This window comes from Hemicordylus capensis, chromosome 1 (genome assembly GCF_027244095.1).
Source record: "Hemicordylus capensis ecotype Gifberg chromosome 1, rHemCap1.1.pri, whole genome shotgun sequence".
Lineage (NCBI taxonomy): Eukaryota > Metazoa > Chordata > Lepidosauria > Squamata > Cordylidae > Hemicordylus > Hemicordylus capensis.
This window is the reverse complement of record NC_069657.1, coordinates 405,577,837-405,591,378: the sequence shown is the minus strand read 5'-3', so window position 1 is coordinate 405,591,378 and position 13,542 is coordinate 405,577,837. Positions and strand designations below refer to the sequence as shown.

Genomic DNA, 13,542 nt, shown 5'->3' with positions numbered 1-13,542 from the left:
ATGTGATTCTCATTTTCAAACCATGACAGGGTATTCCAGGAATCTATATGTTCAGAGTCAGAAGGCAGGCAAGGTATGTCAGGAACTTCCATAATATGCTGCAGCAGTTCAGCGGTGCCACATGGTAATTTGGGATGGAGAAGTTCACAGGCTAGGGAAATATTAAATGTCAGCATAAATTTAGGGCATCGTGATAATTTTTCTGTAATAAAAATGATGTATTTAATGTTCCAAATTCAGGAAAATACATTCCTGATTTTAAAAATAAAAAAATATTGTTTTTAATAGTCCACCAAATTAGCTCCGTCTGTAGCCATTGCAAATAGTACACAACAGTATACAAGAAAACTGACTGGAATGAAGTTTATACCATAAACTCTGTATAGAACAGAATAACAAGGAGGCTGGATGCATAGAGGATAAGTGCTAAGAGGATCAGAATGCATGGAGGCCAGTGGGATCAAACCCACTGTTCCCGCTCCTGAGCTCTACATGTTTGTTATATTGTGTGCATAAAGCCTATGTTTGTGCAGTGTGAATATGTATCTTGCATACAAACTGTATGCATGTAAGCACTGGGTATGAATTTAGTTCCTCTCTACATCTACAGTTCATATGATTTCCAAAAGTATGAAGTGGGCTAATGTCTCTCCCTGCTAATGATGTGCTGTGAGTTGTCAATATGAGTTTGTTATCTCCTGTTCCCTGGTGTGAACAAGGTGCTAGCAATGCCACAAGAGTGGTAGTCTATATGGTAAAGTGGAATGAAAAATGCAAAAAAGGCTTGTTCATTTCACTTTGTCATTAAACAGGTGAATTATCTGAAATAGATCAGAGAAAGGGCAAGGGTATTAACCTTAGGATTAAAAGGTATGATACCTCCCAGGGAATGGGGTGAAGATCATAAATCTATGCAAGCTGGAAAGAAATGAGATGTTTAATAGAGAATCTAATTGAAGTTTAAAAAAATGTCTTGGCTGGTTTGGCTAGTGTCAACTTCAATTATTTGGGTTAATCTCATTCCAGGACCAGAAGAATAGATGTTAATGAAAGTCTCGAAGAGCAGCAGGTTTCCCCCCACAAAAGGTCTGAAATTCTAGGCCAACTACAGATTGAGGGCAAACATAATTGAGCCACAAGAGAAAAATGATTTAAGCAGAATTAAACCCGCACCCCACTGCCATTGCAACTACAGGGTCACCACATCTGTTCTTTACTCACTGATAAGTAAAGACTGCAATACACTGGCTGCCATCCAGGCAACATTACTCATGAGTAGTTCCATTGAACTTAATGGGGCATTAGTCATGACTGCTTCCGTTAATAGGACAAGTTAATAAAGAGTGTGCTTCAAGCCCAGTGGCTGACATTCAAAGTAAATTACTCATGAGGAGACAGGTTAGCCATGGAAGTACACATAAGTACTTTAGTAATCTGGATGTCAGCCACTGTGCTTAAAGCACAGTCAGTCAAGTTTGTCCATTAGAGTCTCCCACCCCTCTCTCATTTCTCCTTGTTCCTCCTTTGCATATAAGTATTGCAGTTTTTGTTGCATAAAAATTACTTATCCTTTATAAGTAATTGAACAGGAAGCCAACTTTAACTGAAAAACAAAAGTATGATATGTATTACTTACTAAACATAGACTAAGAAAACAATAAACAGGCTAACAGTCTCTTATGCAGAAAGAAGGAGAACCTCCCAGTTTGAATTCAAGTCAGCAAGTGTGGAGGAGTCAAACAAAAACAGTGACTCCACCCCCAAGCCAGTACACAGACACATTCAAATATATACAAGCATGCCTTAGATGTGTAGAGACAATGGTTGCCTTCAGACCTAACACAGAACCATGGGTCCAATGGACCTGTGGTTCTGCACCCCATCACCCCACTCTTCTGTCCACATTTGGACATTCAGGAGAGCTGCCTCTCAGCAGTAAGTAGGACTGCAGAGAGTTGGGGGAGCTGGCTGTGCAGGCTTCCTTCTCGGCAGAAGGACAACCCGCACAGCCAATCAAGCCAGAGTGAGAGAGAAACTTCCTCCCTCAACTCCAGTTCCATGGGGCTGAAACTGTAGTGCCAGCATTCAGTTGTAATGCTGGTGCTGCAAAACCAGAGTAGGGGTGTGCACAAAACCAATTTGCCTGGTTTGGTTTGAGTCCGGACTAGACGCAAACCCAACTGGGCATGTTTGGTTTTGTGCCTCCAAAACAAACCCCTGGCTTGGCTCAAATTCAAGTCGGTTCAGGGGTTCTAGTGTGTGTGTGTTTGTGTGTGTGTGTTTAAAAAAATACGGACTCACTGCCGAGTCAGGGGGTGCTGCTGAAGTGGCTGTGTTGGGGGGGGGGGCTTTGCCATCTCCCCCCACCCCGGCCTCCTCCCATTCTTTGAAGTGCTGTTTTGGCCCATTTGGGGGTCATTCCGGCCCTTCCTCCGGTAGCAGTGGCCATTTTGGAGGTCGCTGTGCATGCACTCTGGCCATTTGCATGGCCTGGGGGCCAAGGAGCATACATAGTGGCCTCCAAAATGTCCACCGCCACCAGATGAATGGCTGGAATGGCCCCCAAATGGGCCGAAGCAGCCCTTTAAAGAGCAGGAGAAGGCTAGCAAGGGGGAGGGGGAGATGGCAGAGACCATCCTGCGGCCACAGAAGTACCCCCGGACCCAGAAGTGAGTCCTTTAAAAACTTAACCTTAGAACCCCCAAACGGGCTCTGAACTGGCCCAAGGGGTTCAGCTCGAGGTCAAGCCAAACTGGGCCCAGTCCGGCTCAAAGGCAAACCCTCAATCTAGCCCAGTTCATTGATGGACCAGCTCGACCTCATGCTGGTCCACACATCCCTAAACCGGAGCTGAGGGAGCCAAAAACTCTGAACCAAAGGTTCAGATTGGAGTTCAGGGTAGAAAACTGTGGGTCCCTTTTTGCTTTTAACTCCAGTTTCCTGAATCCGGACAATTGGCTAAGGAAACTGGAGGTGAAGGGACTTCTGGTTTCCTATTATGTCCAAATTTGGCCAATGTCTATAGCAAATCCCTACAGTTTTGCACATGTATATACTGACATTCTTTACACATATGTACTGCTCAACTCAGTGAGACATAAAACAAAATGGAAAGAACAGTGATAAAGTGGATATTCTGCTTCCAGCATACTATTGTGGTTAGAGTGTCAGACAAGGATCTAGGTTCAATTTCCCACTCAGCCACTAAATTCACTAGGTATTCTTGGGCCAGTCACTATCTCTCCACCTTAGCTATCTCACAGGGTTGGGGAGGGGGAGGGGGAGGGAGAGAAGCAAGAAGAGGAGGAGGAGGAGAACCACCACCACCCACCACCATCCTCAGCTTCCTGAAAAATAAATATCTATCATATTTCCAATCCTGACTGCTGCTTCACCTTCTTTGTATACATGGAGGGATCTTTTCTTGTCTTTATTTGTAGTTGTACAAATTAATTTTATCCCACAGCACCAGCTGAAGTTGAACCCTATTGAGAAAAGACATAACAGCGCCAGGTCCATAAGGGTCATTGGCCAAGTGCCTCTATGGGCCCTTTTAGTGGCAGGTTGTGGGGCAACAATGCTGCCAGCAACCATCTTTTAAAAACAAAAAACCTGTAATGCAATCCCTCTGCAATGCCACTGATGCATCATTTTGTCAGTGGATACAACAGTGAGGTTGAAGACGTTGTGTTCTAGGTAACCCCTGCTAATTGAGCAAAGAGGCACCTTTTAAAGGGGCAACTCTCTTCTATTTAGCAGGGTGAGAGCAACTCTCCCTATCCAACCCCAGCATGATATCCCTCCAGTGGTTGTTGCTGGTGTCTACCTTGTGTTTCTTTTTAGTCTGTGCACCCTTTTGGGATAGGGAATTTGTTTGTTTATTTAATCAGTTATTTATTACATTATAATAATAAACTGATTTATTATATTATACAATATATTTATAAATAATAATAAATTATTGTTTATTTTTCTATGTTGGTAATTTTGTTGAAAAGCAGTATATAAATGTTTGGTGTAGTGGTCGTAGTAGGAGGTAAAGGGTGGTGGCGGCTACCAGCATGGCTAGTAAAGAGCACTGTGAGCTGTCATCAGCACTGCTGCTTCTGCAAGGGTTTGTGGAAGATTTACCTTAGCGATAGTGGCAGCAGCTTGGAGCTCTTTTCAGTGGCTGTACTAATGACCAGTATCATTTTTCACCAGGCCCCCAGGGGTCATCCATGGGCCTTTGATCGCCTTGGACTAGTGCCCAAGGTGGCCAGCCCTTGATGTCAGTCCTTATTTATATCCGTTGTTCTGATAATCTGGACTGTTTTCCTAGTGTGTATTGAACAGGGACAAAGGGAAACATGGAAAACGATATCACCTGTCTATAGGCAAGGGTGAATATATTATAGTTCGCCCTAGCTTATAATGTTCTCTGTTTTCTTTTTTCCAGTTTTTGACTGCAATTTTGAAGCACCCTGTGATTTAGAATATTCCCCACCCTTAAGGGAAAGCCATAACCAGTCCTGGCACAGAGTGAGTGCAGATGAGCTATCACAACTCCATCTTTTAGATGGTCCGGAGAGGGATTATTCTGAAGATTCAACAAAAGGTAAGAGAAACAAAAATGATTATCCTTATCCACTGAACACAGTGGTGAAGGCTATGGTGGTTTTACCATCTGCTAAACATTGGGACAGATATAATATGTCTTCTGTGATAGGCTCAAGGATAAAATTGTGAAGTATAGGACCAGCATGGCTTCTACAAAGGTAAATCTTGCCTCTCCAACCTTTTGGAGTTCTTTGAGAGTGTGTGGATAAAGGTGATCTAGTTGACATAGTATACCTGGATTTCCAAAAAACTTTCAACAAAGTTCCTCATGAAAGACTTTTGAGAAAACTTAGCAGTCATGGGATAAGGGGACAGGACCATGCGTAATGAACCTGGTAACTGGTTGAAGGAGAGGAAACAGAGGGTAGGTATAAATAGACAGTTCTCTAAATGGAAGAAAGTAAGAGGTGGGGTAAGAAGTGGGGTAACAGATACCCCAGGGATCTGTTCTGGCACTAGTGCTTTTTAATTTACTCATAAATGATCTAAAAGTTGGGGTAAGCAGCAGCAGTGTAGGGAGGCTGCTGGCAGCCCGTGTGCGGCCACCGCCGTGGCCCCCTGACCCCGCCCCCATGTCTGATGTCATTTGTGGGGGGCCAGCTAGCCATGCCTTTGCATCTGATGTCAGACATGGGGGACGTGCTCTCCCTCCCAAATGGAGGGGGGGCACAGCCCTGTTTGGAAGGGAGATTGGCCCGCGCTGGGTAGGGCAGCGTGGGCTGGAGTGACTCTCCCTGCCTTAAAGGCAGGAAGAGCTATTCTGGCTGCGCTGCCAATACAGCACAGGTCGACCTCTCTCCTAAACGGGGCAGCGTGGCCCCGTTTGAGAGGGAGATTGATTGGCCCCGCTGTGTTGGCAGCAGGATCAGGAGCGGCTCTCCCTGCCTTTAAGGCAGGGAGAGTCACTCCGTCTTCACTGCCAACACACCGTGGGCTGATTTCGGCTCCAAATGGGGCCATGCGGCCCCATTTGGGACTGAAATAACGCCCCCTGCATTTGATGTCAGATGCAGGTGGCATTTCTGGGGCCACACTTACGGACCCTGATTGGTGTTGGCCCGGGTTCTTTGAACCTGTTCACCCAATGGTGGCTCCACCCCTGGTAAGCAGCAAGGTAGCTAAATGTGCAGATTTCACAATTTAGGGTAGTGAAATCCAAAAGAAATTGCAAGGAGCTCCAAAAGGATCTCTCCAAACTAGGTGAGTGGGCAACAAAATAGCAAATGTAGTTTAATGTTAGCAAGTGTAAAGTGCTAACTTTGTATTGGGGCAAAAAAACCCAACTTCACATATCCGCTGATGGGTTCTGAGCTGTCAATGACTGACCAGGAGAGGGAACTTGGGGTCGTGGTGGACAGCTCGTTGAAAGTGTCAACTCATTGTGTGGCAGCTGTGAAAAAGTCCAACTCCGTGCTTGGAATCATTAGGAAGGGGAATGAAGAGCCTGGAGCACCTTCCTTATGAGACAAGGCTACAACACTTGGGATTTTTAGTTTTTAAAAAAGATGACAGAGGGGGGACATTATAGAGGTCTATAAAATCATGCATGGTGTAGAGAAAGTGGATAGAGAGAAATCTTTCTCCCTCTCACATAACACTAGAACCAAGGGTCATCCCATGAAACTGATTGCCAAGAAATTTAGGGCCGACAAAAGGAAGTACTTTTTCACACAACGTATAATCAAACTATGGAATTCTCTGCCATGAGATGTGGTGACAGCCAACACCCTGGATGGCTTTAAGAGGGGTTTAAATAAACTCATGGACAGCTAAATCAATGTCTACTAGGCTGGTGGTTATAGGCCACCTCCAGCCTCAGAGGCAAGATGTTTCTCAATACCAATTGCAGGGGAGAAACAGCAGGAGAGAGGGCATGCCTTCAGCTATTGCCTGTGGGCTTCTCAAAGGCATCTGTTGGACCACTGTTACACATCCTGTTACACCAGGATGGTGTACTAGATGGGCCTTGGACCTGATACAGCAGGGCTATTCTTATGTCCTTATGTTCTTATGCTGCAAGTTAACTTAAAGTATACACAAATAACATAATACCATACGCTTTTGTATAGCACATCCTAACTTGATTAGTCTTTGGAAAAGGTGACCACACAGTAACCAAAGTCAAAGAAGAATTGATTGACATGATTATGGCTGGATTCAGGAAATGCTCTAACAAGTTGATTTTATGTGTGAACTGTGTTCCTATTGATAACCCTTAGATAGTGACAAGTCTAATGTGTGATGAAAGCAGTAAACAATAAACTATGGTGCAAAAATTGTCAACACCAGGCTGATAGCATAGATCAGGGGTTCCCAACAGGAGTTAATTGTGCCCCAGGGGTGCTTGTAGGATTCCCAGGGATTCCTCAGAGCCCTCCTGTCTCCCCAGACTGTAACTGTGCTGTTTGGTCCCCATCTGAGGATTGCAAGCTTGAAACCAACACATCCTCACCAAAGTGTCCACTGCAGAAGGGGAAAGAAAAGAGTGAAGACTGAAATGGCATTTTTCTTTCAGAAATGTCAAAATACCTTTACTGGCTTCATAACTGCTGATGTTCTTTGACTGATTGGTTATGAACATGTCCTAAGTTAGTTCTCCTCCTGATTCAGATACTGGTTTGCAGATGCAGCCTCCTTTGCTCCTGACTGACTGGCTATGTGCTGAAGCTCAACATACCCTTCCCCTAAGTCTGACTACAGACTTCAGAGAATTAGGACTGAGTAAAGTAAAGCATGCCACCTAATGGCGCAGTGGGAAATGACTTGACTAGCAAGCCAGAGGTTGCTGGTTTTAATCCCCGCTGGTATTTTCCCCAGACTATGAGAAACACCTATATCGGACAGCAGCGATATAGGAAGATGCTGAAAGGCATCTCATCTAATCTCATTCTGTACAGGAGGAGGCAATGGTAAACCCCTCCTGTATTGTATCTAAGACAACCACAGGGCTCTGTGGTCACCAGGAGTCAACACCAACTCAACAGCACACTTTACCTTTAAAGTAAAGTGTGCCGTCAAGGCGATGTTGACTCCTGGTGACCACAGAGCTCTGTCTGAGCACTTGTCTTTAGTAGACTACAGAATGGGTTTACCACTGAGTACTCCCATTGAAATTAACGAGACAAGTAAGCTTCTCCCATTAATTTCTACTTATGAATAACTTAATGTTGATGTGATCCAGTGATTGGAGTTGCCAATTTCTGCAACTGTAACACTTAAATTTGTGTCTTTATGTTTATACCTATATACATAAAGACACATATTTAAGGCTAATCTAGCTATTGGCTCACATCCACAGTGTATGTGAATGTGTGTGCATGTGCACGCACATGCATATGTGCACATGTACAGAGAGAGAGAGAGAGATTTATAGAGGTACCTCAGCTGAAGGTTTGCGACAGAAGGGGTAAATTTGTTTTAAAAGGTTGGGGGAAACCCATGGCATAGATAATTGAATCTAGTATATTATTTGATTGGATAACTGCAATCTTCTTTCTCCTTAAATGTCTTAAAGATCAGCACCACACCATGATGTAAAAATGCTATTTCTAGGTATTTTTGTGTTCTAAGTTTCCTCGGGGTGTGTGTGTGTAAAGACAGGAGAAGACATTTAAGCTTGCTGTGGTTTCCAAAGCAGATGCATTAAAACAGTTAAGAATCCTCTTAATTAATTACCAACAGGAGTACCAACAGGGTTTTCTGGCCCCAGTGCAGTGTATGTGGATTGCCACCCCTCACACCTGCAGTCTACCAGGAAGAAGTGCTTCTTCACTCCCCCAAACTGTGGGGTACCTTCTCCTTTGCACTCTTTGCTGCTGCAGGCAGCAAGCGAGTGAGAAGCCCCCCCCCCGCACTTCCTCCCCTAACTTAGGGCACTTCTCCTTTCCCTCTTTGCTTGCTGCAAACAGCCAGCATCTAGTTGGAGCATCCCCAGTATTTGTCTTCTCTTTCACAAACTTTTTCTTCCAGAAGTGGGACGAAATGATGCAGAGTCTGGCAGCAGTAGTGAAGGGCTCAGGGAACAGAGAGGCACATCTCAAAGGGATGGTGCTTAGGAACTTAGGATGCTGCCATATACCGAGTCAGACCATTGGTCCATTTAGCTCAGTATTGTCTACACAGACTGATGACAGCATCTCTGAGGCTGCAGGCAGGAATCCCTCTCAGCCCAAATTGGAGATGCCATAGAGGGAACGTGGAACCTTCTGCTTTTCCCAGAGCAGCTCCATCTTCTGAGGGACATATCTTACAGTTCTCACACATATAGTCTCCCATTCATATGTAACCAGGGTGGAGTCTGTTTAGCAGTCATGCTTCCTATGACAAGACCAACTCTCCTCCAGGTGGGCGGACTGCTGATTGTAGGCCAAGTCCTGGAGGTGGGGGTTGTCCAAATTCCTTCCATCAAATCTCGGAGGTGGCTTTGGGTTCCCCCAAGGTTATTGTTTTGGGGGATTTCAGTGTCCACGCTGAGGCCCCCCTAGTGGGTGCGGCTCAGGATTTCATGGCCTCCATGGCAACCATGGGCCTGTCTCAGTTGGTATCGGGCCCTACCTACGTGGCAGGACATACTCTGGATCTGGTTTTTGCTGACCGGGAAATAAATGATCTGGAGGTGGGAGAATTTGAGCTGACTCACTTGTCATGGACAGATCATCATCTGGTGGGGTTTAGTTTGACTGCTCCATCTGCCCTCTGCAGGGGTGGTGGGCCGATTAGGATGGTCCACCCCTGGAGGCTTATGGATCCGCTTGGATTCCAGACGGCCCTTGGGGAGTTTCCAGTGTCCAGAGCTGGTGACCCTGTTGAGGCTCTGGTCGATCTCTGGAATGGAGAGACAGCCCAGGCTGTTGACATGGTTGCTCCTAAATGCCCTCTCTGGCTTGGTGGAGACCGATCTGCTCCTTGGTTTTCCTTGGAGCTTAGGGTGCTGAAACAACTCAGATGACGACTGGAACGACGCTGGAGAAAGAGCCGTGACGAATCTGACCGAACACTTAGGGACTATGCTGTGGCAGTGGGGGCGGCGAAGAAACATTTTCTCTCTGCCTCCATTGCATCTGCTCAGTGCAGACAAACAGAGCTGTTCCATGTGGTAAAAACATTGCTCCACACATCCCCCCAGGTAATGGGGGAGGAATCATCTACAGCCCACTGCGATCAGTTTGCTTGCCACTTTGCAGATAAAGTCACTCGCATATGTGCCAATTTGGACTCCAGAGTTTTGGCAGTTCTGGCAGATGTGCCTCTGGTATCATCTGGTCCCATTGTGTTGGATTCTTTTCAGTTGGTGCAGCCTGAGGATGTGGACAAGATCCTGGGCAGTGTGCGGGCGACATCGTGTGCTCTTGACCCTTGCCCTTCATGGCTAATAAAAGCTGCCAGGGAGGGTACAGGTAGATGGTTGGAGGTAACTATTAATGCCTCATTAAGGGAAGGCAAGATGCCACCTTGCCTCAAGGAGGCGGTGGTACGACCACTACTAAAAAAGCCCTCCCTTGATCCCTCCAACCTGGACAACTATAGACCGGTCTCTAATCTACCCTTTTTGGGCAAGGTGATAGAGCGTTTGGAGCTGCAGAGGGTCTTGGATGATATGGATTATCTGGACCCTTTTCAATCTGGCTTCCGCCCTGGGTATGGGACTGAGACTGCCTTGGTTGCGCTAGTGGATGACCTACGCTGGGAAATAGACAGGGGGAGTGCGACCCTGTTGGTTCTGCTGGACCTCTCGGCGGCTTTCGACCATGGCATCCTTCTGGGCTGCCTCTCGAGTATGGGAATTGGAGGTACTGTGCTGCAGTGGTTCCAGTCCTTTCTTGGGGGGAGGGTCCAGAAGGTGGTGCTGGGAGACTATTGCTCGGCTCCGTGGCCACTGGACTGTGGGGTCCCGCAGGGTTCGGTCTTGTCCCCCATGCTGTTTAACATTGACATGAAACCGCTGGGAGAGGTCATCCGGGGACTTGGACTGAGTTGTCAGCAATATGTGGATGACACTCAGTTCTATCTCTCCTTGTCATCTGATCCTAGGGATGCGGTGAATGTCCTGAATTGGGGGCTGGAGGCCGTGATGGGTTGGATGTGGGCTAACAAACTGAAATTGAATCCGGACAAGACGGAGGCACTGTTGGTCAGTAGGAGAGCCAATCGGGATGAGGAAATTTTACCGGTTCTGGATGGGGTTGCACTCCCCTTGAAGGAGCAAGAATGCAGCTTGGGGGTACTACTGGACCCAGCTCTGCTTTTGGAAGCTCAGGTGGAGGCGGTGGCCAGGGTTGCCTTTGCACGGCTTTGGCTAGTGCGCCAGCTGTGTCCCTTTCTCGAGAAGGCAGATCTGGCCATGGTTACCCATGCCTTAGTCATGTCACGGCTGGATTACTGTAACGCGCTCTACGTGGGGCTGCCCTTGAAGAATATCCAGAATCTGCAGCTAGTGCAAAACACGGCAGCTAAGGTTTTATCCAGAGCTGCCCGGTGGGAGCACATCACACTCATCCTGAAAGAGCTGCACTGGCTGCCAGTTCATTTCTGGGTCCAATTCAAGGTGCTGGTTTTGACCTTTAAAGCCCTTAATGGTTTGGGCCTGGGGTATCTGAAGGACCGCCTGCTCCCAAGGGTTGCAGCCCGCTTGACAAGGTCATCTGAGGGGGCTCTGCTCCGGGTGCCTACAATGAAGGAGGCTCGGCTGTCATGCATTCGGGACAGGGCCTTCTCTGTTGCTGCCCCCAGACTTTGAAATGCTCTCCCAGTGGCCATTTGCTCCTTGGACTCCATCACAGTTTTTAGAAAGCTTCTTAAATCTTGGCTTCTTACCCAGGCTTTTACATGACTGTTTCTACTGCTGCTTCTATGTGTTTTTATTCATTTATAGTTTTATGCTTGTAATTTATAGTTTTTAAATTAGATTTGTTTTATATTTTTAGCTTAATATTTTAATTGTCATTTTTATTGTATGTTTTTTTAACTTCTGTAAATCACCTTGGGGTTGTTTTTAATGAAAGGCGGTATATAAATAACATTGTGTTGTATAATTGAATATTGGACTGCAAGTGCTTTTATTACCATTCTTCATGACTTCTGTTGCAAAGAGTGTCTTCCCTTTGTGGCTGACAATCCAGACTGCTCTGTAAGGTTAGAAAACGATCCTTTACTACTTGTAACAGAACCTCTATAATTATTGCATCTATATAAATGCGGGGGGGGGGGGGGGTATGGCCATAGAGTTGGGCATGGCTATGGGGTGTGGCAGTCAGTCTGGGTGTGGCTTTGGGGACTGTCATGGAGAGCACCCATACTTCTGAATTTGTAATGACACCACTGCCCATCCATGTGTGCACTTTTCACATGCAAGACTGCCTCCACACAACCATATCATATGCAAACTCAAGGTTGATCATGTGGGTGAGATTTGACTCTGCATTTGTGAGTCACCTCTAAGTCATTCAAGGATGGTGCTGAAGATTTCTCCTACAATCTTTTCAATAGTAGATTGTAATTTCAAAACACTGTGATTGCCTTAAAAATGGGAATAGTATATTTGAGTTGATATTTGACCAAGGATGTAACTAATAATAATTCCTCTCCAATAAGTTGAACCTCACGACATCCCTTTCAGTGGAACTGCTGTCTTGCCTTTCTCAGCTGTTTCCCTTTCTGCTTTTAAAAAAGCCACTTGAAAGATTTGCATTTTCAGCTAGCATTTGTCTATTCTATTTTAAATCATTTTAATTACAGCTGCTTGGCACAGAGATATTGTGTATGGTCTGCTTCAATCTGAAATAATTAGGCACAGTAATTTCAACTCCCACTGTTTGTTTCCTGCAAATGTGAATCCAATTAGCCTCCTCCCATTTCAACTACATTCATAGATCGTGAGGAAGGGGAGTAAATAAATGTGATGTGCAGCTACCTTTGGAGATAAACTCGATTTCCAGGCTGCATCTGCCAACTGGCATATGGATCAGGAGAAGTAACTTAGGACATGTTCATTACCAATGAGTCAAGTAACATCAGTCAAGCAGTTATGAAGCTGTTAAAGGCATTTTGACATTTCTGAAGGGAAAATGCTGTTTCAGTTTCCGGGTTCAGCCTCTGCCAGCACAGAAGTCAATACCCAGACACATAACTCAAATGAGTCAGTATTCCAATGTCAAATGATTATAGTAATTCTAAACAATGCTTCTTCTGTGGTTTGAGAAGAATGCTTTGTGGTTTGAGAGATGAAGGAGCACCTGAGCATATACAGAGTGTGTTTTCTCATCATTTCATTGATTGATTGAAAGCATTTGTATATTGCCTTTCCCCAATAATTCAAAGTTGCTGATAACATCAATTAAAACAATTCCTACTTAAATTAAAACTTTTTGTGAGTACTACTGACCCCTCCTGCCACCTCTAGGCCTAGGGAAGTCCCACTGCCCATTTACTGGTACAGGGGAATCCTCACCATATTACCCTTTACCAATAGACCCTTGAACCAGTCCAAACTGGTCCAGTTTGAACTGGGGCTGGTCTGATTCAAACTTGGACTGGCCGAACCGTGGTTTGAATCGAGCCAGCTCACACATCCCTAACTCCAGTGAGAAATCCTCAGCTCTCTTTCTCTATCTCACTCCAGATTGCTAAACTGTTTTTTTTTCTGTCTGTGCCTCAGCTGCAGAGTATGTGTCATCTTCTCCATGCTATGATGGGTATCTCCATCTAAACACTTGAGACTCTTATCAGGAGACCATCTCTTGTCATTAGATGACACATTAATCCCTACGATGACACATCAATCCCTTTCCTGGTCTACTAGCCAGCAATCTATCTAACAAAAGAAAGGTTGTCAGCAGCTGTAAATAATGTCTGGCACAGAATTGACCCATATGGAACTCCACACCACATTTCCAAGGGGCAGAGCAGGCAACTTTGATAGCCACCCTCTGGGATTGATCCAACAGA

At 45.5% G+C, this 13,542-nt stretch overlaps 1 protein-coding gene across 1 annotated transcript in view; it reads left to right on the top strand.

Moving 5' to 3' along the window:
* The window catches only part of LOC128339408 (ALK tyrosine kinase receptor-like), a 621,195-nt gene that overhangs the window by 351,737 nt on the left and 255,916 nt on the right, over positions 1 to 13,542 (top strand). The window contains exon 3 of the mRNA XM_053283273.1: positions 4,439 to 4,597. Coding sequence (XP_053139248.1) covers positions 4,439 to 4,597 — 159 coding nt within the window. The remainder of the gene's footprint in view (positions 1 to 4,438; positions 4,598 to 13,542) is intronic.